This window comes from Trichoderma evansii (assembly GCF_050947405.1).
Source record: "Trichoderma evansii strain SZMC 28006 chromosome Unknown GGI43scaffold_31, whole genome shotgun sequence".
NCBI lineage: Eukaryota > Fungi > Ascomycota > Sordariomycetes > Hypocreales > Hypocreaceae > Trichoderma > Trichoderma evansii.
The window spans coordinates 172,824-196,836 of record NW_028145175.1 but is presented as its reverse complement, the minus strand read 5'-3'; the positions used below and the strand labels follow the sequence as shown (position 1 = coordinate 196,836).

At 49.6% G+C, this 24,013-nt stretch overlaps 7 protein-coding genes across 7 annotated transcripts; 1 reads left to right on the top strand and 6 right to left on the bottom strand.

Annotated features, from left to right (window-relative positions):
- Nucleotides 1-374: 374 nt before the first annotated feature.
- GGI43DRAFT_431528 (Six-hairpin glycosidase-like protein) lies at nucleotides 375-2,848 on the bottom strand (the record flags this gene model as incomplete). Its single annotated transcript, XM_083209420.1, has 1 exon — nucleotides 375-2,848. Exon 1 carries the CDS (start codon nucleotides 2,835-2,837, stop codon nucleotides 375-377), a length of 2,463 nt encoding a protein of 820 aa, XP_083055791.1. The 5' UTR covers nucleotides 2,838-2,848.
- Nucleotides 2,849-3,681: 833 nt separating this feature from the next.
- Nucleotides 3,682-4,743, bottom strand: GGI43DRAFT_417620 (uncharacterized protein). The gene has a single exon (XM_083207439.1). It carries the CDS (start codon nucleotides 4,229-4,231, stop codon nucleotides 3,830-3,832), a length of 402 nt encoding a protein of 133 aa, XP_083055790.1. The 5' UTR covers nucleotides 4,232-4,743; the 3' UTR covers nucleotides 3,682-3,829.
- Nucleotides 4,744-7,419: 2,676 nt separating this feature from the next.
- On the bottom strand, nucleotides 7,420-12,529 carry GGI43DRAFT_417619 (pentafunctional protein ARO1p). The gene is made up of 2 exons (XM_083207438.1): nucleotides 7,733-12,529; nucleotides 7,420-7,663 (listed from the first exon to the last, which is right to left on the bottom strand). Exons 1-2 carry the CDS (start codon nucleotides 12,353-12,355, stop codon nucleotides 7,583-7,585), a joined length of 4,704 nt encoding a protein of 1,567 aa, XP_083055789.1. The 5' UTR covers nucleotides 12,356-12,529; the 3' UTR covers nucleotides 7,420-7,582.
- Nucleotides 12,530-13,219: 690 nt separating this feature from the next.
- On the bottom strand, nucleotides 13,220-17,481 carry GGI43DRAFT_426095 (glucose inhibited division protein A-domain-containing protein; the record flags this gene model as incomplete). Its single annotated transcript, XM_083208593.1, has 5 exons — nucleotides 13,220-14,899; nucleotides 14,982-15,246; nucleotides 15,309-15,389; nucleotides 15,705-16,285; nucleotides 16,351-17,481. The coding sequence occupies 5 exons, from the start codon at nucleotides 17,479-17,481 to the stop codon at nucleotides 13,220-13,222; spliced, it is 3,738 nt and encodes a 1,245-aa protein (XP_083055788.1).
- Nucleotides 17,482-18,143: 662 nt separating this feature from the next.
- GGI43DRAFT_417617 (ERMES complex subunit MMM1) lies at nucleotides 18,144-19,834 on the top strand. Its single transcript, XM_083207437.1, has 2 exons — nucleotides 18,144-18,449; nucleotides 18,541-19,834. The coding sequence occupies exons 1-2, from the start codon at nucleotides 18,412-18,414 to the stop codon at nucleotides 19,694-19,696; spliced, it is 1,194 nt and encodes a 397-aa protein (XP_083055787.1). The 5' UTR covers nucleotides 18,144-18,411; the 3' UTR covers nucleotides 19,697-19,834.
- Nucleotides 19,825-21,656, bottom strand: GGI43DRAFT_266920 (CAAX prenyl protease). The gene is made up of 3 exons (XM_083201033.1): nucleotides 21,084-21,656; nucleotides 20,587-20,988; nucleotides 19,825-20,433 (listed from the first exon to the last, which is right to left on the bottom strand). Exons 1-3 carry the CDS (start codon nucleotides 21,135-21,137, stop codon nucleotides 19,954-19,956), a joined length of 936 nt encoding a protein of 311 aa, XP_083055786.1. The 5' UTR covers nucleotides 21,138-21,656; the 3' UTR covers nucleotides 19,825-19,953.
- Nucleotides 21,657-23,146: 1,490 nt separating this feature from the next.
- On the bottom strand, nucleotides 23,147-23,699 carry GGI43DRAFT_266884 (uncharacterized protein). Its single transcript, XM_083201032.1, has one exon. It carries the CDS (start codon nucleotides 23,556-23,558, stop codon nucleotides 23,253-23,255), a length of 306 nt encoding a protein of 101 aa, XP_083055785.1. The 5' UTR covers nucleotides 23,559-23,699; the 3' UTR covers nucleotides 23,147-23,252.
- Between the last annotated feature and the right edge of the window lie 314 nt (nucleotides 23,700-24,013).

Genomic DNA, 24,013 nt, shown 5'->3' with positions numbered 1-24,013 from the left:
ATCTTTACAAATATTACGGCATCACAAGTGGAAAGCGCCGATCCCTCCACCACCTACCTATATTGTCTATGTGTCTAGACTAGCGCTTAGTCTATACATCAATTGATGTATATAACAGATGTCCATTTCTTCCAGAGTCATCCAACTCTCCCAGGTTAACTTATAAGTAGCCAGCAATTGACATGGAAATTTCTTTCGTGTCAACTATTTGATCATGGGCAGATGTCATATTTGATTGCAACCTCACTTTTCTGATTCTGGATACTGCTGGCAGAGTTATATACATATATTCTCTTAGTACGCTCTATCCTTACAAGCTACATATATACACTTTATCCTTTGATCGGATACTAATCTGAGATTTGCTTTGGATCTCAACTGGCGGGGACAGCTGCAAGCAAGCTCCATAGATGGTCTGGGGTTCCATTGTCCTGAAACTGGACGACGTTGGCGCTGTTAGCCGTTGACTCGCCATCAACGCCAGCTACCAGCCCGCTATTCTTATTCTGTATCAAGAAATACCCATCGCTGTTTGACTGCACTCGCCAAAGATGGTCGTCAGTTCCACTGTCCTGATACTGCTGGAGTTGCGCGCTGTTGGACGTTGACGCCCCTTGCACGGCCAGCAGGAGTCCACTGTTGACGTTCTTAATCTTGTACCAGCCGCCCGGTGCCTTGACAAACTCCCACAGATGATCGCGAGTGCCGTTGTCGTCGAATTGCTGGATATTGGCGCTGTTGGCTAGGGACGCGTTTTGAACGGCCATGAGCTTGCCGCTGTTCTTGTTCTGTATCTTATATATAGCTGCGGTCCACACCTCAAACTCGGAGAGGCCCCAGCCCGTTCCACCACCGGCGTTGGGAGCTACGACTCTCAGCTGCGAAGTGGTAATTGTCGGGAAGGTGATTTGAGTCAATGTGTTTGACGCGGCGGATGCTGAGCTGCGTTGCTGGCCGGGTACTGTGGTCCAGGTGCTGCCAGACAGATACTGGAGATCGTAACTCGTGGGCAATTGGACGCCACCACCGTCGGTATAGAAATACAGCCGAACGTTGGAAACTGCTTGCGCCTGTCGAAGATCCACGCCGAAATAGTCCTGGGCGTTGGGGCTTTGGTAAGATGTCCACCGGGTGTTCTGGGGAACGGCGGTGCGGAATACCATGCCGTCGACGGCCCTCCAGACATTATCATACTGTGAGGTGTAGGATGCGAATGGTGTTGACCCCTGTGAGAATTGCTGGCTGTTGGCTGCGATGTTGACTTGCGAATTAATGGTTTGGACAACTGTGCTGCCGACGTTGACAGTGATCAACCCTATTGTATCGCGATTGCCCGCGAGAGCCCCGTCTACAAAGATCCTCAGACCTGAGCCCTGGTTGTAGCGCTGGCCAGAGCTGTCCCATACGACTGTAACATTATGCCCATGGTACGCAACGTTTTCCAGCGCAAAGTAATCCCATGTGGACGGCACAAGAGGGTCGACAGTTAGAGTGCTGTTGGATTGTGCGCGTAGACCAAGGAGTCCAGCAATGACATTGTCGATATAGGTCGAATGGTTGTAGTCTTCACTGTGATTATAGGTGTCGTACATCCATGAATTATCGTCGGGATCATGAGCTTCTGCGACATACGGGATGCCATTCCTATACTGAGTGGAGGCATAGCCAAGAAGAAGTGTAAAGTAATCGGACGCAGAAATATATGACTGTGACGGATAGTCGTGAAGCACATTCTCCACAGCAGTCAGGGTCTGTGAGGTGGCGTATGGCCATGATGGACCATCCCATTGAAGGCAGCTTGCATTCTTGTCCATATAATACGGGCTTCGTCGTTCAGCAGTAGTAGGTCCATAAGTGGCCGCAAAGCCCTGAGGGTCCTTTAGCTGGGAAAAGGCGGCTATATTAGCAGACTGTGGCATATCAAACATCCACGGGATGTAACCCATAATCTCACGAGTAGTCAGCAGCTGCTCCGAGGGGTTGTTGTCCCGTTGCATATGCATGAAGAATTGACGCTGGCTATCCCAAAGATGGCTCTGAATTGCAGTCTGTAGAGCGTTGGCCCGGCCCGTATACTCAGAGGCCAAGGCTGTATCTCCCATGAGGGTGGCCAAGGACGAGATGGCCCGAGCATCTCCATACTGATATCCGTTAATAGTAGGTCTGTATCCAGCACCACCATGATAAGGATCACTCGTTTGGTAGGAGGCGGCTGTGCATTCGGTGGCATCCCAGACGGGAACTTGCCAATAGAGTCCAAGAGACGAGTTGAAATGGTTGTCCCAGCCTCGGTATTGCTTGACAAGATTATCCAACTGGCTGGTGGCAAAGTCTGCATCTCCAGTTACAAGATACTGGCGCCACACGGCGCTGGCTGCCCAAAAGCTGTATTCGTGTGCCCAATCAGAGGTGTCGAGATTGTCTTCGTCGGTTTGCGGCTTGCTAAACTGCCCAGGGCCAGCCAACCAGTAATTTACCTCATCCTTGCCGTATTCCTGATCTCGCATCCATCGACCTTCTATAATATGGTGCCCTGCGGCGGCTACAATACCTCCGTATGGCGCACCATAACTGGCTGGTTCTAGAAACTCGCTGAGCATGTATCCATACTGAGCACCAGTGTAAGTGAGATGCTCTTTGTAAGTCTGCCAACGATAGTAGTAGACATCTTGAATCTGCTGGTTGGGAACATCAAGGAACGGGATGTTCTGTTCGAACCAGTCTGGATCTTCGAACCCGGCAAGTAACTGGCTATGATTCAGGAAATTGGTGCATGTGGCACGTCCTGAAAAGACAATGGCAGCGGCGCCAAAAACGCGCGCACTGAAGGTCTTCATCTTGATTGAACCTGGTTGGGAGTGGCCTCAGTGCTGAAGACTCTCAACTAAAAGTCATTATCTTGAAACTGATATTGCCTTTATATATTCATAGTTGATACCTGAGTATTTCAGAAAAGTCATGAGACAACTTCCATTATCCTAAAAGAGAAAGCCGAAGTCCACAAACTAATGAACCCGATGTGAGAGCATGAACTGCCATTAGAAGTCGTTCAGGGATGTAGTTCCGCATCCTTCCTACATCTGCTAAACTACATCTAGATACTATTATCGAAGAATGATACTACGTATGTTACATCGTGAGCAACAAGGTAATGAATCCCTCAATATAATATATATAAGGCCGACAACATCTCCGTCTACTAGTCTATTCTAGACATGACAGCCCAGTTCAGATGTGCATTTACTTTACTGATTCCAAATTTCAATAAAGTGGGCAGCTATGAGGGGACAACGATTTATGCATTTACAAGCTTCGGCGAGTTGTTCCTTTCCAATGTTGGTATTAACCCTAGCTTCAGTCCTTAAATCACATGAGCATCTTGATGATCTCTTTTGCTCCTATAGCGCCGAATATCAAAATCGAGCGTGTTGAACGCCAAATAAGCGTATTCCAGATGCATGTAATTGAAACTGCTCCACTAAAACTACTGACTAGGTTGGATTCCTTTCGGCACCATTAGTCCATATTCGCCCTGGCTCATTTAGAGCACATGAGAAACTGCCTTTTCGAGACTTAGCAGGAGATCACGCATAAGATGAATCTAGCCCAAAAAAGCACTTGGAGCCCTCATAGCTCATCAACTAAATAGCCTGAAAAGTATAGTAGGTTTTAAAAGTCAGCCGACTATCCAGTCTATTCAGTTTTCATCTATCACATCTGGCAGACTGGAATCTTGACACTCGATAAATGGGAGTCTACGCTACTTTACGATAATCTGCCGAACAGAAAGAATACACCAGAAAAAAAACCTGACAGCTAGGCCAAAAGTTCAGCGAAAGAGGCACAGAGGGAACAACCGAACTACATGCTGATTTCGTGGTCGCATGAGCAGAACTAGCACATTAGTTAAAGGTCTCGTGGATTTAAACACCAACGCCAAGATGTAGATGTGAATAGGTCCGAAGATGAGCGATTTGCTAGACACTTCTCCAAGCGGCCCAATCAACACAGGGCGTTTATGGAGAAAAGAGCGAGGATGGTGATTAATAAAGGCAGCTGGGCCGATTCCAGCTTCTCCAACTGCCGAAATGATACAACCGGCGATGGCGATATTCGGGATGGGCGCCGATGCGCGGGGAACGGAGTCAGCCTCGCAAGGAACCACGGCGATCACTGCATAAAGAGCAGCAATGACTGAGATCGATGCAGGGCAAAGCTGGGGTACATGCATCGCGGCAGTCCAGCGCCGGCCGGCCCTGGTTCATTGCAACGTCGCAGCGCCCGTCACATCGCAATGTCTTTCTGGCGCCTAGTAAGAGGGGAATGCTGGGTGATCCTTTCGATGGAGCAAGAACCCCATTCATTCCCCGCCTCTCGACTCAGATGCTTGTTCTTGGCAGGCATAAGCTGCGTCCATTTGTGAATAACTATCTAGTTTAATAGCTGTGAATGCAGTATAAAACAAGGCCTACAGTCATGTTGGTAAATATTCTTCTTCCTTTCGTGAGTCTATTATATACATGTAACTTGGGCGAGGTCATTATTCAGCCCTCAAAATACACATCACAACTAAGCTTAAGTGTGCCCGTTCGCTTGTGACATCCATGGCAAGAGACAAGCTTCATCCAACAATAACTGCCGTTGAAATAACTATGTATATGTTGTCTAATCTACGCCAGCGGCGTGTTCGCCTCGGCTTATGCGGCTTATTCGATCGATGGTTGCCTAGGTGAGGCTAGACTGTATGGATATTAGCATGCTAAACCCCACGGCTTCACATAGAGTCCCATGCAAGGGACAAGAAACTTAGAGACTTTCAGGGATTTAGCGCCTGGTTCGAGAGCCTCTTAATTTAAAAGAGAAGCTCCACATCAGACGCCCGCAGAGTACCTTAAAGAACGTAACGGTACCATACCCCGGATTTCCTATCAACTATGAGCAACTGTGATGCAAACAGCTTTCGGGTGGCCTTTATGTTAAATATGCCATTTAATTTAAGCAAGAATAATTTCATCCATCAAGATATACTGCCTAGCATGTCCCTCGGGCTACTACTCAGCCTGTCACGATAATATTGAGCTTTTCTCTTAACATATCTCACGAAACAAATGTATAGAGAAAATAAAATATAGCTTCGAAAATTTTACATTATTGCCATCACCCGTGTACAGTAGTTCTTGTGTTACCAAGAGACATGTGAACACTTATAGGGTCAATATCTTGGACAGCCTGAACATAATAGAAGATAATGGTAGGTATGCAAATAGTAGATATCTATGATACTACCCCTATTATCGGTATTACCTCTACTATCGCTATTGCTTCTACTATCACTATTACCTCTATTGCATCCAATCTATCCAGATTCAGCTCTTTCATCAACATCTTGGCTACAATCTTTCTATCCACGGTAACACAAGACGGTCTGTGCCAGCTCAATTCACTACACATCAGCCTCAAGCTTTAGGCATGGCAACGCGCGGCTCTATGGGGTGGCAATAGCAGTGTTTGTGTTAATTCGCTTCAAACTCAGTTCACAATAGCGTTCAGCGCCAAGTAACTCTGCTGGCTGTTTACATTCACCTGTGTGTTGTGTTACTTGCCTCCTGCACTCTACTATTTAAGAGTGGCCATGGTCTGCCTCCTCTACATGAAATACTCAGACAATGACCAAGACCCAGGCTATTTCATTTGCCGCCCATGTCAAATAGCTCGATTTTCCTCCTATAATGCAACCCTTGATGCCTATATATATTGCGGCACTCAAGATGATCCTCTCAGAGAACGGCCCAATCTGTTCCGCTGGGCCAACAAGAGATTATCCCTGGCACACCCATCACAGAGTACTCCACCTCCGACATACTTTTCCAGGGTCGCCTGGAAGACTTGGCTCTGACTCAACGAGGCCAACAGCTCTATCCAAAACAGCTCGTGCCAAGAAAATCTACAGTATCAAAAGTCAAAGCGGTTCAAGGGTGAACTTTGTTATCCTCGATTACAAGACAGTTCCTTGTATTGACAAAGCGGAATCTCGAGGTGGGATTATTAACAACGAAATTGAGTTTATTAGGCATATGGGCGAATACGGACAGAAGTTGAAGATGAACCCCAACGCCAATACCATACTCAAGCAAGGTGTCAATTACTTTTGCCACTTCAATACACCATTTGTGGCATTTTCTGATTGGAAACGCCTGTTGTGATCGAGAAGAAATTGATGGTGGCGGGCTACACTTTCGTCACGGTCATGAATGATTCAAGGCATATACGACGCGCTTTTCTACGTTTTTTGAGGCTACTTCGGAGCATATGTATTTGAAGGGAGACAATTGGAAAGGAATAGTCATATTACAAGAGCAACGCGAATGGTTTACGGCTGCTGGGAGAGCTTGGAGTTCTGAGGCGCGAAGATTTCACCGTATCGCCGCGCAGGGTATACGACAAACATTCGATTACTACATGTTTTCTTCAACTTATAGCTATTACAACGACATGAAGCCTTTCTTACCAGCATATATCTTCCTGCCAGAGAGGATGGAGCAATCTGCGGGTCCGAGGGTGTTGGACCCGGGAGTCAACCACCAGCGCACCAGCATACGGATTTAATATGCCGTTTGCGTGGTCGCTTTCATAAAGCACTCCAAAAAAGACTTCCACTGCATCTGCTACATCTACTACTTCTATTACATCCACTACAGCTACTACATTTACTGCGTCTATTACAGCTATGGCTCTTACTACTTCCTCTCTACCTTTCGCTGTCGCTCGCACAGTCATCGTTGTCAATGATGGCCATTACAGTCTGCAATTCATTTTGAGGAGGCCCATCCGACCTAATGCTTGGAACCCATCACCAACCACACACGCTTCAGAAAGCACCACGCCAGTATGCACTTTCCAATAGACTAGACTGAGTCTACCTCTGATGAACACTCTAATGGCATATGCCAATCGATGCCTCAACCCAAAGCTCCCACCAATCAAGTTTGAGCTGATTGAGCTTCAAATAAAGTCATTGCACAAGCAGCGACTTCGGGCAGAGCGCGCACTCTCAATGCATATTGGGCACAGACTACCATTGTCTGGCGTATAACAACAGTTAGCGGACACACGCACAAAGAACATAATTTTGGCAGCCAGATAGCATTAATAGACTATATTTTGTCTTTGACTATTGTTTCTTTCGGCCAATGGAGATTTAGTTCTTTAATATACATTGAAGCTTTTGGTAGCAATTTGTTCCAGCTGGAAGCAATATTGCTTCTTGATGCTTTGTACAGCACAGTAGACGTAGTAGAGTTAGTAGAGTTAGTAAAGGTAGCAGGGGTAGTAGAGGCAGTAGAGGTAGCAGCAGATTCAAGGCAGTCATTCAAAGCCATCAACACACACATTCACAGGCACAAATATAGATAGAGCACACAAGCACAACAACATTCTCTTGTTGATAAATGTCCTAAATAGGAAAAAGGAAAGACAGAAGATCCGAGTCCCCTCAATCTTCATCCAAAAGAAACGAAGAATATATAACCTTTTTGTTTATACTATTTTTCTACTTCATAGCAATCGCAGCAACAACAAAAATCTACTGAGCTGCCGTCTCCTTTCCAACAACGGCATCCAAAGCATCGCTAAAGAGCGGCTTGATACCATTCCAAGTCTCAAACTGCAGAAGAAAGAACAGGTTAGTCTCAATATCATATAAAAACGTCAAACCATAAGTGTATTAACATACCTGGTACCATCCCTGAGCGGCAAGAACCTCCAGCCCAAGAATCGTCGTCCAGCTACCAGCCTTCTCCGCAATCTGAATCACCGGAGTCTGAGGAGGGTGGTAGGCCATCTCCAACAGAACCCTGCTCTGATCCTGACCAGCAGTAGGATTGAACACAGCGCTGAGAATTTCCCCAACGCCCGCATCAATAGGCCTGTCGGCAGGAACAGTGCTAATGCTGACAACGGGCTTGCTCGCGAGCTTCTCGGCATCAGCAGCGCTAGCAACAGGCTGGATGTCGTACTCGGACGGGAAGCTCGACGCAAGAGCCTGAACCTTCTGGGCATCTCGGCCAACAACGTAGATGGGCTTGAAACCCAAAGAGTTCAAGGCAAAGATGGCAGCTCGGCTGGTTCCTCCGGTGCCAACGATAGCAGCACTGGCATCACCAGCCTGAGTTTGAACACCAGCCTTATGGAGGACGTGAACCATGCCCTTCCAGTCAGTGTTGTCTCCAATCAGTCGCTGGCGACCCAAAGACTCATCAGCCACAGGAACAACAGTGTTGACAGCGCCAATGATCTTGGCAGCATCCGTCAACTCATCCAGGTGAGCCATGATATCCTGCTTCAGCGGAATCGTAACCGAAGCACCGCCAAAGTCCGCAGCGCGGAGCACATCCACAACATCTTCAACCTTGTCCGTCTCCAGACGCTGGTAATGATGCGGCAGGCCAGTCTGACCAAAGAGGGTGTTGTGCAGAGCCGGCGATCGCGACTTGGAAATCGGCTTGCCGAACAAGTAAAAGTTCTTCGGCTCAATCTCCCCCAACAAGGACAGACCCTGTCTGATCTCAGCTGCGGACAGCTGTCCAGGAGCAGCCTTGAAGGGAAGAGCAGGGTGCGAGACGGGAGTGAGGAATCCGTTCAGGACACGGCTGAGCTTTCCAGCAGAGCCCATGTTGAGGGCAATGATGGGAGTTGCCTGAGCAGCCAGCATCCTAGACTTGAAGCGGATCAAGTCAAAGTTGTCGTCGACACTTTGGGCAGTGCCAACCAGCTTAATCACATCACCATACTGTAGTGCCCTGTTGTAAGCCGCAATCCAAGATGCGTTCTTCCATGACAGATCACCAGCAGGGTCGTGGTGAGATGTGATGATGACAGAGTTGCCTCGGTTATCTCTAACCTCTTGCATAATCTCATCAGTCGACGTCACCTCAAGATCAATGTACTCCACGCCCATGCGAAGAGCCAGGCGGTAGAGCTCCAGACGCAGCTCGTTGTCGTTATCAGGGAATTTTCCTCCCTGAGACTCGCTTCGGACTGTGAAAATGATGGGCTTTCCAGTCACATGTCGGAGTAATGACACTTGCTTCATGACGGCCTCGGGCTGTTGATCTTGCAGGAGATCCACACGGAGCTCTACAGCGTCACTATCAGCAGTGACACGAGGTAAGATGTCTACCGCAGCAGTGAGATCAGGCAATGTCAAAGACACAAAGAAGCTATGTTTCTTCTTGGAGACGGTTTGAAGAGTCTTGGACTTTCCTGAGACCACTGAAATAAACTGTGAAAAGTCGTCAGGGATTTCAGATGTAGCAGCATCTTGTGAGTGCGGGCTGTAGTAGAGCATGTTGCTGCATTCCCTGTACCAGGGTTTTCTGCGCTCGTAAACCTCCCGGATCTCGGCCGTGTAAGCTGGTCTGGTCTTATCCTGGAGCAGGTAGTTGACAACCTGATCAGTATCTCGGTGAACCAGCAGCACAAGGCCACCATTGGCGCCGTACGACTTCAGGACGTCGCGGGCAGCCGGGGTCTCGACAATGCCACCTCCGCAAGAGAAGACATATCCATTGGGATGGGCCTCAATAACGTTACGTAAAAGCGCCAGCTCATCCTCACGGAATCCCTCCCAGCCTCGGGGGCCCTGAATAATCTCCGGAATGGTCGTGCCACTTCGTCGTTCCAGCTCGTGGTCCAGATCGATAAACTTCCAGCCAAGAGTCTTTGCAACCCACTTGCCAGCAGTTGTCTTTCCAGCTCCCCTCATGCCAACAACGAAGATGGAGCGCTGAACATTAGCAGAAGTCTTGGGCTTAGTCTCGCGGCTGCTCTCGGTATCAACACCAGCCAGCGTCGCCTTGAATGACTGAGCCAAGACATCCCACCAACCAGGCCAGGTCTTGCCAACACACACTCGCTCAGTGACCAAGACAGGGCCAGGAGCCGCAAGTGACAGGACACTGAAGCTCATGGCAACACGGTGGTCGTCGTAGCAGTGAATGCTCTCGGTGGGTGTAACCAGGCTATCTCTAGATTTGCCGATAATCTGAATACCGTCCTCAAGCTCATTGCAGAGCACGCCAAATTTAGCCAGCTGGTCCTTCATGGCCAGAATACGGTTGCACTCCTTGACTCGCTGGTTGGCAATTCCAATAATCTCGGTGGTTCCGGTCGCCACCGCAGCCAAAACAGTAGCCGTAAGGAAAGCGTCTGTCATAGTCGTCATGTCGACACTTGGAATAGCCTTGAGGGCTCCACCCTTGGGACCCGTGACGGTGGTGGAGTAGTCGTCTTGGTGAACTTCACATCCCATCGGCTTGAGGATCTGGACAGCGAACTGAGCATCACCCTGCAGAGACTTGGATCCAATGTTGGGAATGGTGCAGGTAGTTCCGGTAATGGCGGCCACTGCGAGCGGGTAGGTAGCAGAGCTGGCGTCGCTCTCAACAATATACTCGGCGGGGTTCTTGTAGACGCCCTGAGGAATGTGGTAGGTGTCCGGCTCAGTCGCAGAAGGAGTAACTTCAATGCCAAAAGACTTCATCATGGAGATGGTCATGTCAATGTAAGGCTGGGAAATGGGCTTGCCTCCAACCAGTCGCAGAGTAACGGCCTTCTTGGCATAAGGAGCGGCCATAAGAATAGAAGACACATATTGAGAGGAAACAGTGGCTGCAAGCTCAATCTCTCCTCCCTCAAGGCCAGCTGAGGCATTGATTCGCAGGGGAAGACTCTTCTCCCGCTCAAGGTAATCGATGGCAACGCCGTTGCTGCGTAGGGCATCGACAAGGGGCCCAATTGGCCGTGTCTTCATTCGCGCATTGCCGGTCAGAACAGTGGTAGTGGCAGTGCTAGTAGGAGCACACAGAGCCGCGACAGTGGTCAAGAAACGCGATGCGGTTCCCGCGTTGCCAATGTAGAGAGGCTCATCAGAAGCCTTCAGCTTGCCGCCGTTGCCTTCAACAACCAAGAGCTGGCCGCCCTCTTCCCATGAGTAAGAAGTGCCTCCAAGGGTGGAAATTGCAGAAAGCATAAACTCGGTGTCGTCTGAGTGAAGCAGGTTCCTGACTCGGCAAGAACCAGTACCGAGAGCTGCGAGAATCAGAGCTCGGTTGGAAATACTCTTGGATCCGGGGGGTGTGATGGTGAGTTTGAGATCGCCGGGGATGCCGGGTGTCACCTCGACAGAGTCAGAGAGGACGATTCTGATATCACGGTCCTCCACAGAGCTGGCCTTTGCCTCGTGGGTCTTGCCAATTGCCGACAGCAGTACAATCTTCTTCTGAGCGCCGTCGTTCTTCTTATCCACGCCCATCTTCTTGAGCAGCACATCCACAGGGCACTTCTTGCCGGCAGTCAGGTTGATGACTCTCTTGTCCTTGAGAGATGTAGGCAGTCCATAAGAGGCAATGCACTTCTCGAGTCTGGCAACCGCCTCAGGTCGCAGGACGCCCAGGAATCGAGCCAGCTCTGCCTCCAAGACCATACCAATGGCCACAGCTTCTCCATGGAGGAGCTGGGGAGTGAGCAGCGCCTCGATAGCGTGGCCGATAGAGTGGCCAAAGTTAAGCAGGTTTCGAAGACCACCCTCTCGTTCATCTGAAGAAACAACTTCGGCCTTGACTCCAGCAGAGCCAATAACAATGCGTCTCAGGATATCCTTAATGGGCTGCAGGCGGCCCTGGCCCTTGGAGCGAACGCTAGACAAAATGGTCGCTGCCGACTCTTCCAGGACAGTAAATTCCTTCTCGTTCCAAATAGCCGCAGTCTTGACAACCTCGGCCATGCCATTGATGAATTCTCGCACGGGAAGCGTCTCCAGGAAAGCGAGGTCAATGAAAATTCTCCGCGGCTGCCAGAAAGCGCCAACGAGGTTCTTCCCCATGGGTGTATCAATCGCAGTCTTTCCTCCAATGGATGAGTCAACCATGGCCAGCAGAGTAGTCGGCACCTGGACGAAGCGAACACCGCGCATGAAAGTGGCCGCAACATAGCCAATCATGTCGCCAATGACGCCGCCGCCAACGGCAATAATGACGGTGTCTCGGGTGCATTGTTGCGACAGCAGCCAGTCCTCAATCTCGGCCTTGGTCTCCCGGCTCTTGGACGCCTCGCCAGGCGGGATCTTGTAGGTGAGCAGTCGCGCATTCCTGTTCGCCTTGGCGGTCTCGAATCGCTGCTGGAACGCCGGGACGTAGGTGTCGAAGAGGTTCGTGTCGGTGATGAGCACATAGGTCGACGAGGTCAGGTTCTCCGTCAGATCCTGGACAATGTAGTTGGGCCACAGCGCATGGTCGACGACGATGTTGGGCTCGCCCAGGATGGAAATCGTGTGCGGGGCTTTTGCTGCGTCCGCCATTGTGAGGTTCGCTCGAGGGCGCTTCCGCCTCTAGAACCTGTGTCGAAGTTGTACGAGGTCGGTTTCTGGATTTCCAAAACCGCCACGGTGATGAGGGAAAAGCAATGGCGTTGCTGGAATTTTCTCGTCAATCCAGGCCCAAGCCTCGAAAATCTTGGTGGGGTGAGCTTGTTAGTGCCGGCCTGTTATGCAGCTCATCGAGTCACACCCGATATCGGCAAATATGCTAAATTTAGGTAGTAGATTCTGCAAATCCTCTAACTGGCAGGCTAGCAATAAGCGTCCGTCAACTACCTTATTGTCGCTGCTTGATTACGATGTTACTGCCTGCTAATACGTATATAAGAGCCTGGAAACCCGTCTTAAATGCATACAACTTGACGGATAATTCGTCATCGATGCCTAGCAAGGATTGAATCTACACAAAGACCGCTGCTGAGAATCCCGAGCCTGTCCGAACCCGTTTGCTTACGTAGGATTCAAAACTCAGAGTGAGAGGAACGACTTTTTTACCTTCAAGGCTGACGGCCGGATGCAATGCAACATACCGTCTGACAGCAGAGTGGATTACATGATGCATGTGTGTAAAAGCCGGTGTAGGATTGGTATAAAGGTTAAGCAAGAATAAAACGCCGATTGGTGCAGTGTTTCGATATCATACTTTAGTGTACAGAGGGTATGTTATGCTACATGATGAGTCTATCTCTAGCCCTTGAGTTGCGGTATGAACAAGACTTTTATATGCCTCAATATTTACAGCCATTCCGTATCAATCTCTTCTTCATAATAAGCATGCCCCTAAGAATAAGGGAGAAAAAGGCACCGCATAATTCAGCTCCCAGTAAAAAAAAAGCCTTGCTTTAATCATGGCAAGTGAGCTTCCAATGGGCTTCGTTCCGACCCAAGAAGCGCCGCGGCCCCTGTAGATGATGAGCCTTGGCGTCGAATGTAAGCAAGCAATCGAATACATCCAGAAGGGGTTACACCTTCTGCACGGCGAGCTTGCGCGAGGGTCTCGGGCCGTGTCCTCCTAAGAACTTCCTTTTCTGACAAAGCTAGTCCTGGGATGCCATCGTAGTCCAGGTCCAGCGGGAGGCGGATGTTTTCATCATTCACAAATTGCCCGCGCTCGGCTGCCTGCATCTTGATATAAGGAGCATAAGCCGCTTCAATGACAACTCTCTCTCGAATGCGCGGCGAGTAGTTGAGGATCTCGGGCACAACTGAGCTGAGTTGGTCCAGCTGGATCCGCTCCCCAGTGTTGGAGAGCCTCAGCATGTCGATACCAGTGCGGCGCTGAGAGCTTCTCTTCACTTGGAATCCTGCTTGCATCCACTCATCTGGTGACAGAGATACGCCACCTAATGATTTGGTGAGATCTAGAATCTGCTGCTTCTCATCTGAGAAGACAGTCCATCTGTGATCAGAGACAACGCCCCACTCTCGTCCCTTTTCTGTCAGTCGAAGATCGGCATTATCCGCTCTGGCCGCCATCCGGAATTCGCTCCTAGATGTAAACATGCGGTAGGGCTCTGTAACGCCTTTGGTGATTAAATCATCAATCATGATACCGATGTAGCCATCAGATCTAGATAGTGAGGCGCCAGGTAATCCCAGAGCAGATCGACCGGCATTCATGCCGGCAATAATTCCTTGTCCGGCAGCCTCTTCGTAGCCTGTAGTGCCGTTTATCTGTCCTGCTAGATAAAGTCCATCAATCGCCTTTGTTTCAAGAGTAGACTTTAAGCCTCGAGGATCAACATAGTCGTATTCAACTCCGTAGCCAGGCTGCAGCATCTTGACTTCCTCCAAGCCTCGTATTGAGCGCAGTACTTGCTCTTGCGCTTCAGCGGGTATTGTCATGGATAGTCCATTAGGATATATAATTGGGTTGTCGAAGCCTTCTGGCTCAAGCCATACGATGTGGCGTTCCTTGTCTGCAAATCGAATGACTTTTGACTCTAATGAAGGGCAGTATCTTGGGCCCTTGACGGTTTCGCGAATGTGAATGGATTTATCGAGATTGTCTTGAACGATCTTGTGCGAAGCGTCGTTTGTAAATGTGATGCTGCAGGTAAGTTGGTCTCGAACGGCCACCTCTGTGTTCAGATAGCTGAATGGAGCCGGAGGGTCGTCACCAAACTGTCGTTGGAGTATATCGAAGTTGATAGATGACTTGTCAAGTCGCGGTGGAGTTCCCGTCTTCAGTCGTCCCAACTGAAAGCCAGCGTCCCGCAGTGACTTGCTCAAGCCCGTTGTAGCCGCCTCTCCGATGCGGCCAGCTGGGTATGCCTCCAGCCCAATATGGATTTCACCTCCCAGAAATGTTCCCGTAGTTATGACTACTCTTCCGGTTTGTAGGATTTCGCCGTTTTCTAATCGGACACCAGCAATGGCGCCTTTTGATCCCTCCGTAGAGCCTTCATTCTCCGACAAGACGATATCCGAGACGCTTTCGAGGACAATTGATAGGTTCGGATATGATTCGAGCTCGCTTCTCATGTACTTTTTGTATAAATCCCGATCAATTTGCGCTCGTGGACCCTGATGGCAGCAAAATACGATACGTTAGCATTAGACTCCAACAAAGCGCACTTCTCTTGTGGCAAAAATCAAGATCACATACCCACACAGCCGGTCCCTTTCTACGGTTCAGCAGATGGAATTGGACACCAGCCTTGTCGATAATCCTCCCAGCCAAACCATCTAGAGCATCAATCTCCCGAATGATTGTTCCCTTGCCGATTCCTCCGAAGCTGGGATTGCAGGAGCATGTTCCTAGATTATCGAGCTTGGGCGTAACCAGAGCCGTCCGCGCACCGGCTCTCGCAGCAGCAGCGCATGCCTCGGCGCCGGCATGGCCACCGCCTATAACGACAACATCGAAGGCTCTGCAAAAATCTAGTTTAGCAATGCAGCACTCTGTGGTGTTTCAAAAAAGATGATTTCGCACCTATGGTTATCTGTGACTGTAGCAAACCGACGGTGCCTAAGGATTGGTCGCCAGTGAAATGATCGTGGACGCAATAAAGCACTCATTTCACATCGATATCGTCAATCACCTATATCGTACACTCCCCAGTAAAAGTCATTATGCGTTGACAGTCTATCTTGGTAATTACTAGAGGCAGTGTCGCAATAATTTTTATCGATAGCTCCCTATACATGCATATGCACGATAGTTGCATATGACGTATTTCTCTGCTTGAGCACTCCTTGATTCAAAAGTTGCTAAACATAGCCGTGTCTCACATCCAAAGATAAGATCTAAATTATTGTCAAGTATTAAATTGTTCATAGCCGTATGGCGTCTCATATCTTGTTATCCATTCTATAAATCTCTCAAGACCAAGATGAAACCGCATCCTCAACCTCTTCCAAAAACGTAGTCGTGTTATGGACTGTTGTGCCGCCAAGAACCACACGCACGCCAGGCATAGTAGCGTTTACTCCAGCAATCATTTTTGCCTCTTCATACGTAACGCCTCCTATCATAAAAACAATAATGTCTTGCGGCTTATCTCTAGTAGGGATATTGTCTTCGACGAATGGATACTGCTGGTCTTTTAATCGACCCTTGATGAGATTCTGTAGAGTGCCTTCTAACAGCGAGCTGTGTTGTGTATAAACGTTTTCCACGCCCTTGAGGCCTTTGAAGCGGTTTGCTGTGCCAGCAAATATGCCGGCTGAGTCAAATATGTCTGAGATGCCACCTCGGGCCTCTGAAGTATGCAATGAAGAGTGATAGGCCAAGACCTTCTTGATTAGATCCGATTGTCTTGGAGATACATTGCCAGCCGCAACAAGAAGATCCATGAGCATCGGGAGTGCGCTTGAGGGGTGCTTCTGGTAGCGCAAGGCATATAGAGCTACTACCCCAACTTTGCTTCCTGCCGGTACATTGGGGTTTTGAATAACTTTTTGTATGGCCTGCGTGAATGATTAGTAAATGCAATATTTCATCATAAGTAGTCATTAGATGGAGTTTTAATTACCTTTAGGTCGGAAGCGTGGTTGTCGTTACAAGCCAAGCTCTGCTCGAGTTCACTAACTTCCAGTAGGCTCTCGGCAGCAACTCTGCGACTGAGCTCAGAAACGAGGGTAACGTGCTTGCTCACGTTTCCTGAGAGCTTCCGAAACTCTGGGTACTCTTCGATAAATCGCTTCATGTCGGATATCGATTCGATATTGGCATTATTCTTTGTCTTGGACTGGTACTGCTCAACGTATTCTTTAATAGTTCCACCCAAATCACCAAAGTTCAAAAACATGTTCTTCTTGAAAAAGGGATCTTGATCTTGAGAGAGAACAATTTCTTTCAACTCTGGCCGAATGTCTGGAACATCGCTTAGGTCAACTCGGCCATTTTTAATGCCAAGTAGACCATGAACCATGGCTTGATAGGTCCACTGTGTAAGAAGGGGCGTAATCGGGTCCTCTCTGCGATCCAGAATGAGCAGCAGCGGAGGTGTATCAACTTTGCGGAAATCAAATAGCTGGTCTTCTTTTGTCATTAGGTAGCGCACTTCAGAAGCCAATTTTGTAGCAAGAGAGCTGCTCTTTTCGTAGCGGATCAACGGCTTCTTTTTTAGGGAGAGAAGAACAGCCATGAGACCCTCGGAGCAGCGCTGAAGCGAATCAGGATTCCATTTATCTGGGCTACCAGCCCATATTCTTTGTTGCGGGAGAGCCATATTGAAGCTGAAGAGATCCGGGTTGATGACAATGTAGTCGGCGAAATGCTCCTGCACGACCTTGACGACTTCATGATCATCTGCCTCGGCAAGGCGCTCAAGAGCAGACTTCTTCGCTACGTTGGTAAAGAATAGGTAATATTCTCCATACTTTGGATCCCGAAGCTCATCTATGAGCAGCTGAATAGTTTCTGATGAAGGTCGCACCAGGCAAATACACCGAAGGTGGCGCATCTTCTCACGGGCGGCATTGTCCAGGCGGTCGATGAGATAGATCTCATAGTCCAGCAATGCGGACTGGGTGATGGACGTTGAGACGATGGAAATGGTCTCTTTATCTAGCAATAGGACCTTCATTTTTGAGGATGAAGAATCGCCCGAGGCCAGCATCATCTTGGAGATGTAGCCCGAGACGGCCTGAGAGACATCCATGATGACGAAAATATCGCTGGGTCGCCGGCTACATCATATCATTCCGGGCACAGTCTGGGGCTCGCTCGCTGCGACCAAGAGGCTGGTTGTGGTCCAGAAGCTGTGCTGAGGATGTGCGATCTGCGAGCGTTTAGCTAAGATATGCTCCTATCGACAAGCTGGAGCCGGCTGGAGACGTGTTACGGGTTACGGGTTACGGGATATGGAGGGAGTGACCTCACTCGGAAGAACAGGTATGAGGGAGCTGTGCAAACTAGTGCCCAATCAAGACTAGTGCTATTTGGATCGTGTAGCTGGTGCCTATTCCGCACGCAGCTGTGACTTGATATCAGCCAGTTTATATCGAGAGGAACTAGAACTATTTATATAGAAAAGGTAGTTGGATAGGAAGAAGACTAACATGAAATAAAAGTTGAGCGGGATGGAGAAGCCATTTTATACAAGCTTTCTAGTGCTCTTGAACCATATCAGTCATGCTTGAGACTCGTAGCAGTAGTAGGTTTACCATCATTCTTATTATGTATCCATTTATGAGCCAAAAATTGATACACGTAGAGAAATGTATAACAAAAAATAAGTCTTTATTACAATCAAGACATTTTGTTTCTATTTCCATTCTTTACACATTTCCTTCAAAAGAGAGCCGGATCTCGGGCCATAACCGGCATCCATCTCATCTACATAGGTAGTATGCGCAGCTAGCCGCTAAAAATCCCCAAAAAGAGTGGGTAGATCGCCGCTTCTGATTGGCTCATCGGCTCTCCAAAGCTCTCCAAATCCAACCTAAGGTATCGATTTATACCACAAATCAGCATCAAACTCACCTCTTGACGGTGCAATCTATCTGATATCCTGACCAATGGGTAGCTACCGTAGCGCCTAATTGATTGTCATCTTTACTCTGGCGAATGAGCTCCCACTATCCCGATAATGTCGACAGAGTCGTGCCCTGCGCGGCATGAACCAACGTAAGCTGTCCCCTCTCATCAGGTCCATCTTATGAGAACTTCATCTTGATGACCAGCTGGGTTCACCCATATATACTCATCGGGAAAATAGGTTCTCTTTCACACATGGACTCATCGTAGGCCAGCTCTCTGTGGTTCTCATCTTGGCCGTCTTTATCAAATTTTTCATCTTCGGCGATGCCCCATCACCTGACGTAGCCGCATCACTACGGGCCACAGAGCGGAGGTCCAGGACATTGGCACACAAGCAATCTCTGCTAAGACTGCGTTCCCCAAGTCAGCGCCATGGCCAGTCGTTGAACCGGAAGAAGTCAACCGTCCTGAGGAGCCCCCCAACACTGACCATCGGATCCATCCTGAGCAAGACGTACTACAATGTCGACAGTCATCAGCCAGAAAGTCTGGACTGGTTCAACGTTCTGATAGCACAGACTATCGCCCAGTTCCGCAGCGACGCACAGCACGATGATGCCATCCTCAACTCACTCACAAAGACCCTCAACGGGACCTCCCGGCCCGACTTTGTGGATGAGATTCGAGTCACAGAGCTCAGCCTCGGCGAAGAGTTTCCCATCCTAAGCAACTGCCGCATCATCCCTGTCGACGAAGACGGCATCAGCCTGGGTAGCCACGTGAAGTTCGATCCCGCAACGGCAGCTCGGGATGGCACACGCCTCCAGGCTCGCATGGACGTGGATCTAAGCGACATGCTCACCATGGCTGTCGAGACGAAGCTTCTCCTCAACTACCCGAAAAAGCTATCTGCAGTTCTTCCAGTGGCCTTGTCCGTCTCTGTTGTGCGATTCAGCGGAACATTATCCATATCATTCCTGCCGAGCAACCCTTCTCAGTCGACGCCGACTATGATGGCTTTCAACTTTTTGGATGACTACAGGCTAGACTTTTCCATCAGGAGTCTGCTTGGAAGCCGCTCACGATTACAAGACGTGCCCAAAATCGCACAACTTATTGAGTCACGGCTGCACAGGTGGTTTGACGAACGGGCCGTAGAGCCACGATTCCAGCAGATTGCCCTGCCCAGTCTATGGCCTAGGAAAAAGAACACTAGAGGCCCAGACGATGCCATGGCAGAAGGAAGCACGGGTTCCAAGGGAAAAGAGAGAGAACCTTCAGTCGGAAGCGAAGCCCGGGACCAGTCTACTCTACGATACCGCCGACCACTTGGGGACGATGATTATTCTATAGAAGGCTCATTACGCAGTCTTAGCAGGGATACGAGGATCTAGAGCCTCGCCTTTGAGACGGACAATGTAGAAAATGTATAGTTATGCGAGCTGAATAAGCAAGATTTGCGCAAGACATGGAAGAGCAACATCAAAATCTCAGGATAATGCTAATATGAGGCCTCGATTGGGAGTTATCAGATGGTTACAGCGGGCATGCCCATAGGAGTCATGTTGATATTTTGTTTTCAAAGCTGGGGTTTACCAGCTCATCATGCATAAGTTAGGTTGGACAAGGCAGTAATAAAAAGAAGTTTACGCTAGAATACTGCCAGAGCAAGCGGCGACTCAGTTAGAGTATAAAGATTCTTCCACCAAGCAAACGCACCACCAAACAGCAGCACGTAGTAAATCCCAGACCACAAAATCGCATGTCTCGGCTTTGAAGCATCCGCCTGCGGCAACCAGTACGGCTCAACTACGCCCCAGACGCGAGGCAGGCCCATGGAGTTGCAAAATGCGTGGACGAGAATGACGGCCAGCAGAGACCCCGTCCGCAGGAAGAGGAAGCTTACCAGAGCGCCGAAGAGGGATGTATACGTGAACTGGATGACGGAGCGGGCAATGGCGGCCACCAAGGGCGTTTCCGGGTGCGTGACGCGGAACTCGTAAAAGTGATGGACGTGAGCGAGGCCGAAGACGACGGGGGACAAGAAGATGACTCTATTGATGCTAGAACCTGCCATCAGCAGCAGCGGGACGGCGGCAGCACGGAACAGACATTCTTCAGTGACGGGGCCCTAAACAAGAAAAAAAACGTATAAGTATCAAAAACAACCAGGATGGGTAGAACCAGGGTTATCGTCTGAGAACTGGGGTAGCTCATCTCGTTGGTTGCCAGGGGGGCACGGCATGGCATGAGATGAGATGAGATGAGATGAAGAGACACTCACAGCAACGTAGTTTCGCCATGCAGGCCATTCAGCCCAGACGTGCCGGAGAGGCTCAAGGCCATACACCCACTCTCTCCAGACGCCGTCGATAAACAGGCACTCGTATAGCGGACCGATAAACAGCACCCCCGTCAGAAAGCATGTTTTGAGCGTCTCAATCAGGCCAGGCGGCCAATAGCCCATCAGACGCAGCGGGCTGCAGGTACTGCCACTACCAGAGGTGGTGGTGGTGCAGACATAGGGCAGGATGAAAAAAGTGGCGAGAGAGCATGCAGTAGTGGAGAGTGAGACGGTCAAGATCCTGGCGCGGATGGCCTCGGGGGCGTCTCTTGAACGGTTTGGAGAGGCTCTCGTCTTGGAGGAGGCGTATAACGGGAGAACGTAGACAAAGGTGTACGCCGTCTGTTATTTTGGAGAAAAAAAGCATAATAAAGTGATCAGCGGTTGTTGTTTACCGATGTATCATCTCGAAACAGAGTTTTGGACTATTGGCTTACCAGGAGGCCAAAGGCCTGGGCCTCGGTGAGCGAGCCAGACGGTGGAGGAGCCATCTTACGAGGCTTTGATGGTGATGGTGGTGGTGGTGGAGAGTTTCACCGCAAAGGTGGTATGTACTATGCAATGCAATATGCAGCACAAAGTCGCAGACAGCCACAACTGCGGCTTCTTACAAGGTGAAACGTATATCCCAGTATCAACGAGCGTGTGAGGCGATATCCAGGGCAGAGCAGGAGGAGCGTTTAACCCAAACAGCCGCGCGCCAGTCGCCAAGGAGAGAGCTTAAGAGCGAATGAAGCTGCATGCAAAAAAAAGAGGGGAATGAAAATCCAGCTACCCTGAATAAGCGGGAGGAGAACTACTACAGCAGCATTAGCTATTTATTTACGGTGAGAATTACGAGGTAATTACGCGCAAAAGTCTGTTGGATGCGGCGATAAAAAAAAAACAAGTAAAAAAAAGGCATTCAGTTATGAGATAATGCGATTTTGGAGTCTTGAGCTAAAAGACAATGGAAGCATTGAATCGGAGTGAGATGGCACTAGCAACACGATCGAGCATGTGTTAGTCCAGGTTAGAAAGGTACATGTACTCTATACAACTATCTCCATGCACCCTCAAGCCAGTGCTTAATGCCCCTACTGCGGCTCTAATCGAACTCAATGCGAGTGCCATGTGCTAAGCTCTAGGGCTATTTGATCCTAAACGCCCGTCTCGTTACTACGGCTGGCGTCTGTTATGCTGGCTTCTTTTTTTTGGCAGTCAAACTCTAATCGACCTGTGCTGCGATTCGCCAATTGTTTCGTTTTTTATTTGTACCAGGCTGAGAGAGAGTTTTTCCCAGCCTTCTGCCCTGGTCCTGGCCCTCAGCCCATTAGTCAGTGCTGCAATGTGGGCACTAGGCGGGTTCGGGTTCTCCGTAATACAGTACTCCATATCAATCAACGTTTATAGGAGCCAGGGGTGTTTGGTCAGCTCAGTACGAGTAGCTCGATGGAATCGGCGCCGACTTGCGCAATGACGTGAAGAAAAGGAAATGAACCGTAATCGACGCTACGATGGAGCCGCAGACCACCATGCCCTATCGCTCCGCGTTTTCCGAACTGCTTCAGGTGGGTGAATAGCCTGTATTGCACATGGTTCCCAAAAATATTCCCACCACCATCACGATGGATGTCGTTTCATCGCATCCTTCAGAGAGCTGGCAGATGTTCTCCGGCTAGCGTCTCCCGCGAGCGTCCAATCTGAGGCGTCCATGTGTTCGTGCATAAGACCCGCGCTCTTGTCCATCCAATATTTGCCAATCGGCTGCGCACCATCCACTCGCTCACTCGTTCTCCCTTGGAAAAACTCCATTGATACGCAACGAGCTGGTATCATCTCCTGCATGCTATCTATGGAGCAAGATAGCATAGCACTACTGTTGGGCTGAGCGCTTGCCATCGAAGCGGGCGTCTCTGCAAGGGGTACGGCATGTCAGGACCAAGCAGAGCAGTCCAGAGCAGAGCGTCCTGAAGCTCACTTGTTTGTATCTGTGCATATCTTTGCATGCATATTACTGCTTGCTCTTGCATGTGCATACAGTATCACCAGCCATAAGCGGACGTTAGTAATTTCAAGATATGCAAGGGCAAAGCGCCTGCGCCACTCGCTTGCTCAATCACCCAGCGCAACGGAGATGCAGCTCCGTAAATTAATACCGCAAAGAGACGGAGCGACGAAAGCCTTGGAATCGCGATTGATCCGAGCGCAAGCTCTCCAGCTTTTCAGGAACGGGCTTCGAGATTGCTTCGTCGCCGCAAACCTGTTCCACGCTGCAAGTCCATAAGCTCAATTAAACTGAGCCCGTCGTCAATGCTGAAAGTTTGCTAGTCTAGCACGGATATCCCAGGCACAGTTCCGCTAGAGGCCATCGAGCCGGAGCCACTTTGGTGCCTGAAATCTTACATGTCGTAGCTTGCCGTTAAGTTCAATGCTAGACGATGCTAGAGACAGATCTGGTTAACCCGCCAGCCAGTCTCTGTGACCGCGTCCATCGCCAAAGGGCCTCACCTCGACTCACCCGCCTCTTGTTTTTCTGCTTGTTTTGTCTCTCGCTGAGGCGCATCGTCCATCGCATTGCATTGCATCGTCAGCCCGGACCTGGACCTGCATTGCCCTGCAGCAGCTTAGCGGCGCTTCTCTGCTTGGGTGGTTCTGCGCGCTCTATCTATTCGCGCTGTGGACGTAAACAGGCCCCTGCATCTGCGTCTGTCTAGCCCGTCATTAAACTCGACCCGGCTGGGCCAGCCGCTGGGGCCACTATTTTTCTCTTCTGTTGTTTTTCTGCTTTCATCGCAAAACACAGGTATCGCGGGATTCTTTTTGTTGTTTACCAGAAAGCTAGTTGTACGCAAGGGGGAGAGACAGAAGAGAAGAGATGGCAAGAGAAGATTGGAGGGATAGATGGTGATGATAGAGAACTCCATCCCCATAAACTCTGTATAGGCGGTCAAGAAGTCACTCGCTCGTATGTTCGCACTGCTAAAATACTGCGGTACCTGAGATTTGCTGTAAGATCGTGCCGAGAGCAGGGTACCTTAATTCTGCCCGTCAATTGCATGAAGGAAAAAGTCACGCCCAATCTACCTCATACCGCCTTTGCTTTACTTGATCTGCACCACCATCGACAACCTCAACTCTGCGAGACTCACAGTCATGCTATGCTCCCTTCGCCATTGTCTCGACATCGCACCGTCCGCCTTGCATGAATGTATCACCGCCTCCTAGCGGCCCCAGGGAGTAGCACAGAGTTGCGGGTCAAGCATCCATTTACGGAGCCTCCAGAAAACACCCCGGCGCTGCAGCCAGGCCACGCCAAAGCACCGTCACGGCCGCTCCCCTTTTTCATGGGCCTCCCCCCCGGGCCGCATCGCACAGCCGGGCAAAG

Excerpts from the sequence above, each read along its gene's own strand:
- GGI43DRAFT_417620 (XM_083207439.1), bottom strand. The coding sequence starts at position 4,231 with ATGCATGTACCCCAGCTTTGCCCTGCATCGATCTCAGTCATTGCTGCT.
- GGI43DRAFT_417619 (XM_083207438.1), bottom strand. The coding sequence starts at position 12,355 with ATGGCGGACGCAGCAAAAGCCCCGCACACGATTTCCATCCTGGGCGAG. Across the intron at positions 7,664-7,732 it reads CCGCTCAGGGATGGTACCAG|TTTGAGACTTGGAATGGTAT; the intron begins GTATGTTAATAC and ends TTTCTTCTGCAG.
- GGI43DRAFT_417617 (XM_083207437.1), top strand. The coding sequence starts at position 18,412 with ATGTCGACAGAGTCGTGCCCTGCGCGGCATGAACCAAC. Across the intron at positions 18,450-18,540 it reads CCTGCGCGGCATGAACCAAC|GTTCTCTTTCACACATGGAC; the intron begins GTAAGCTGTCCC and ends TCGGGAAAATAG.
- GGI43DRAFT_266920 (XM_083201033.1), bottom strand. The coding sequence starts at position 21,137 with ATGGCTCCTCCACCGTCTGGCTCGCTCACCGAGGCCCAGGCCTTTGGC. Across the intron at positions 20,989-21,083 it reads CCCAGGCCTTTGGCCTCCTG|ACGGCGTACACCTTTGTCTA; the intron begins GTAAGCCAATAG and ends CCAAAATAACAG. Across the intron at positions 20,434-20,586 it reads CATGGCGAAACTACGTTGCT|GGCCCCGTCACTGAAGAATG; the intron begins GTGAGTGTCTCT and ends TTTCTTGTTTAG.
- GGI43DRAFT_266884 (XM_083201032.1), bottom strand. The coding sequence starts at position 23,558 with ATGGGGATGGAGTTCTCTATCATCACCATCTATCCCTCCAATCTTCTC.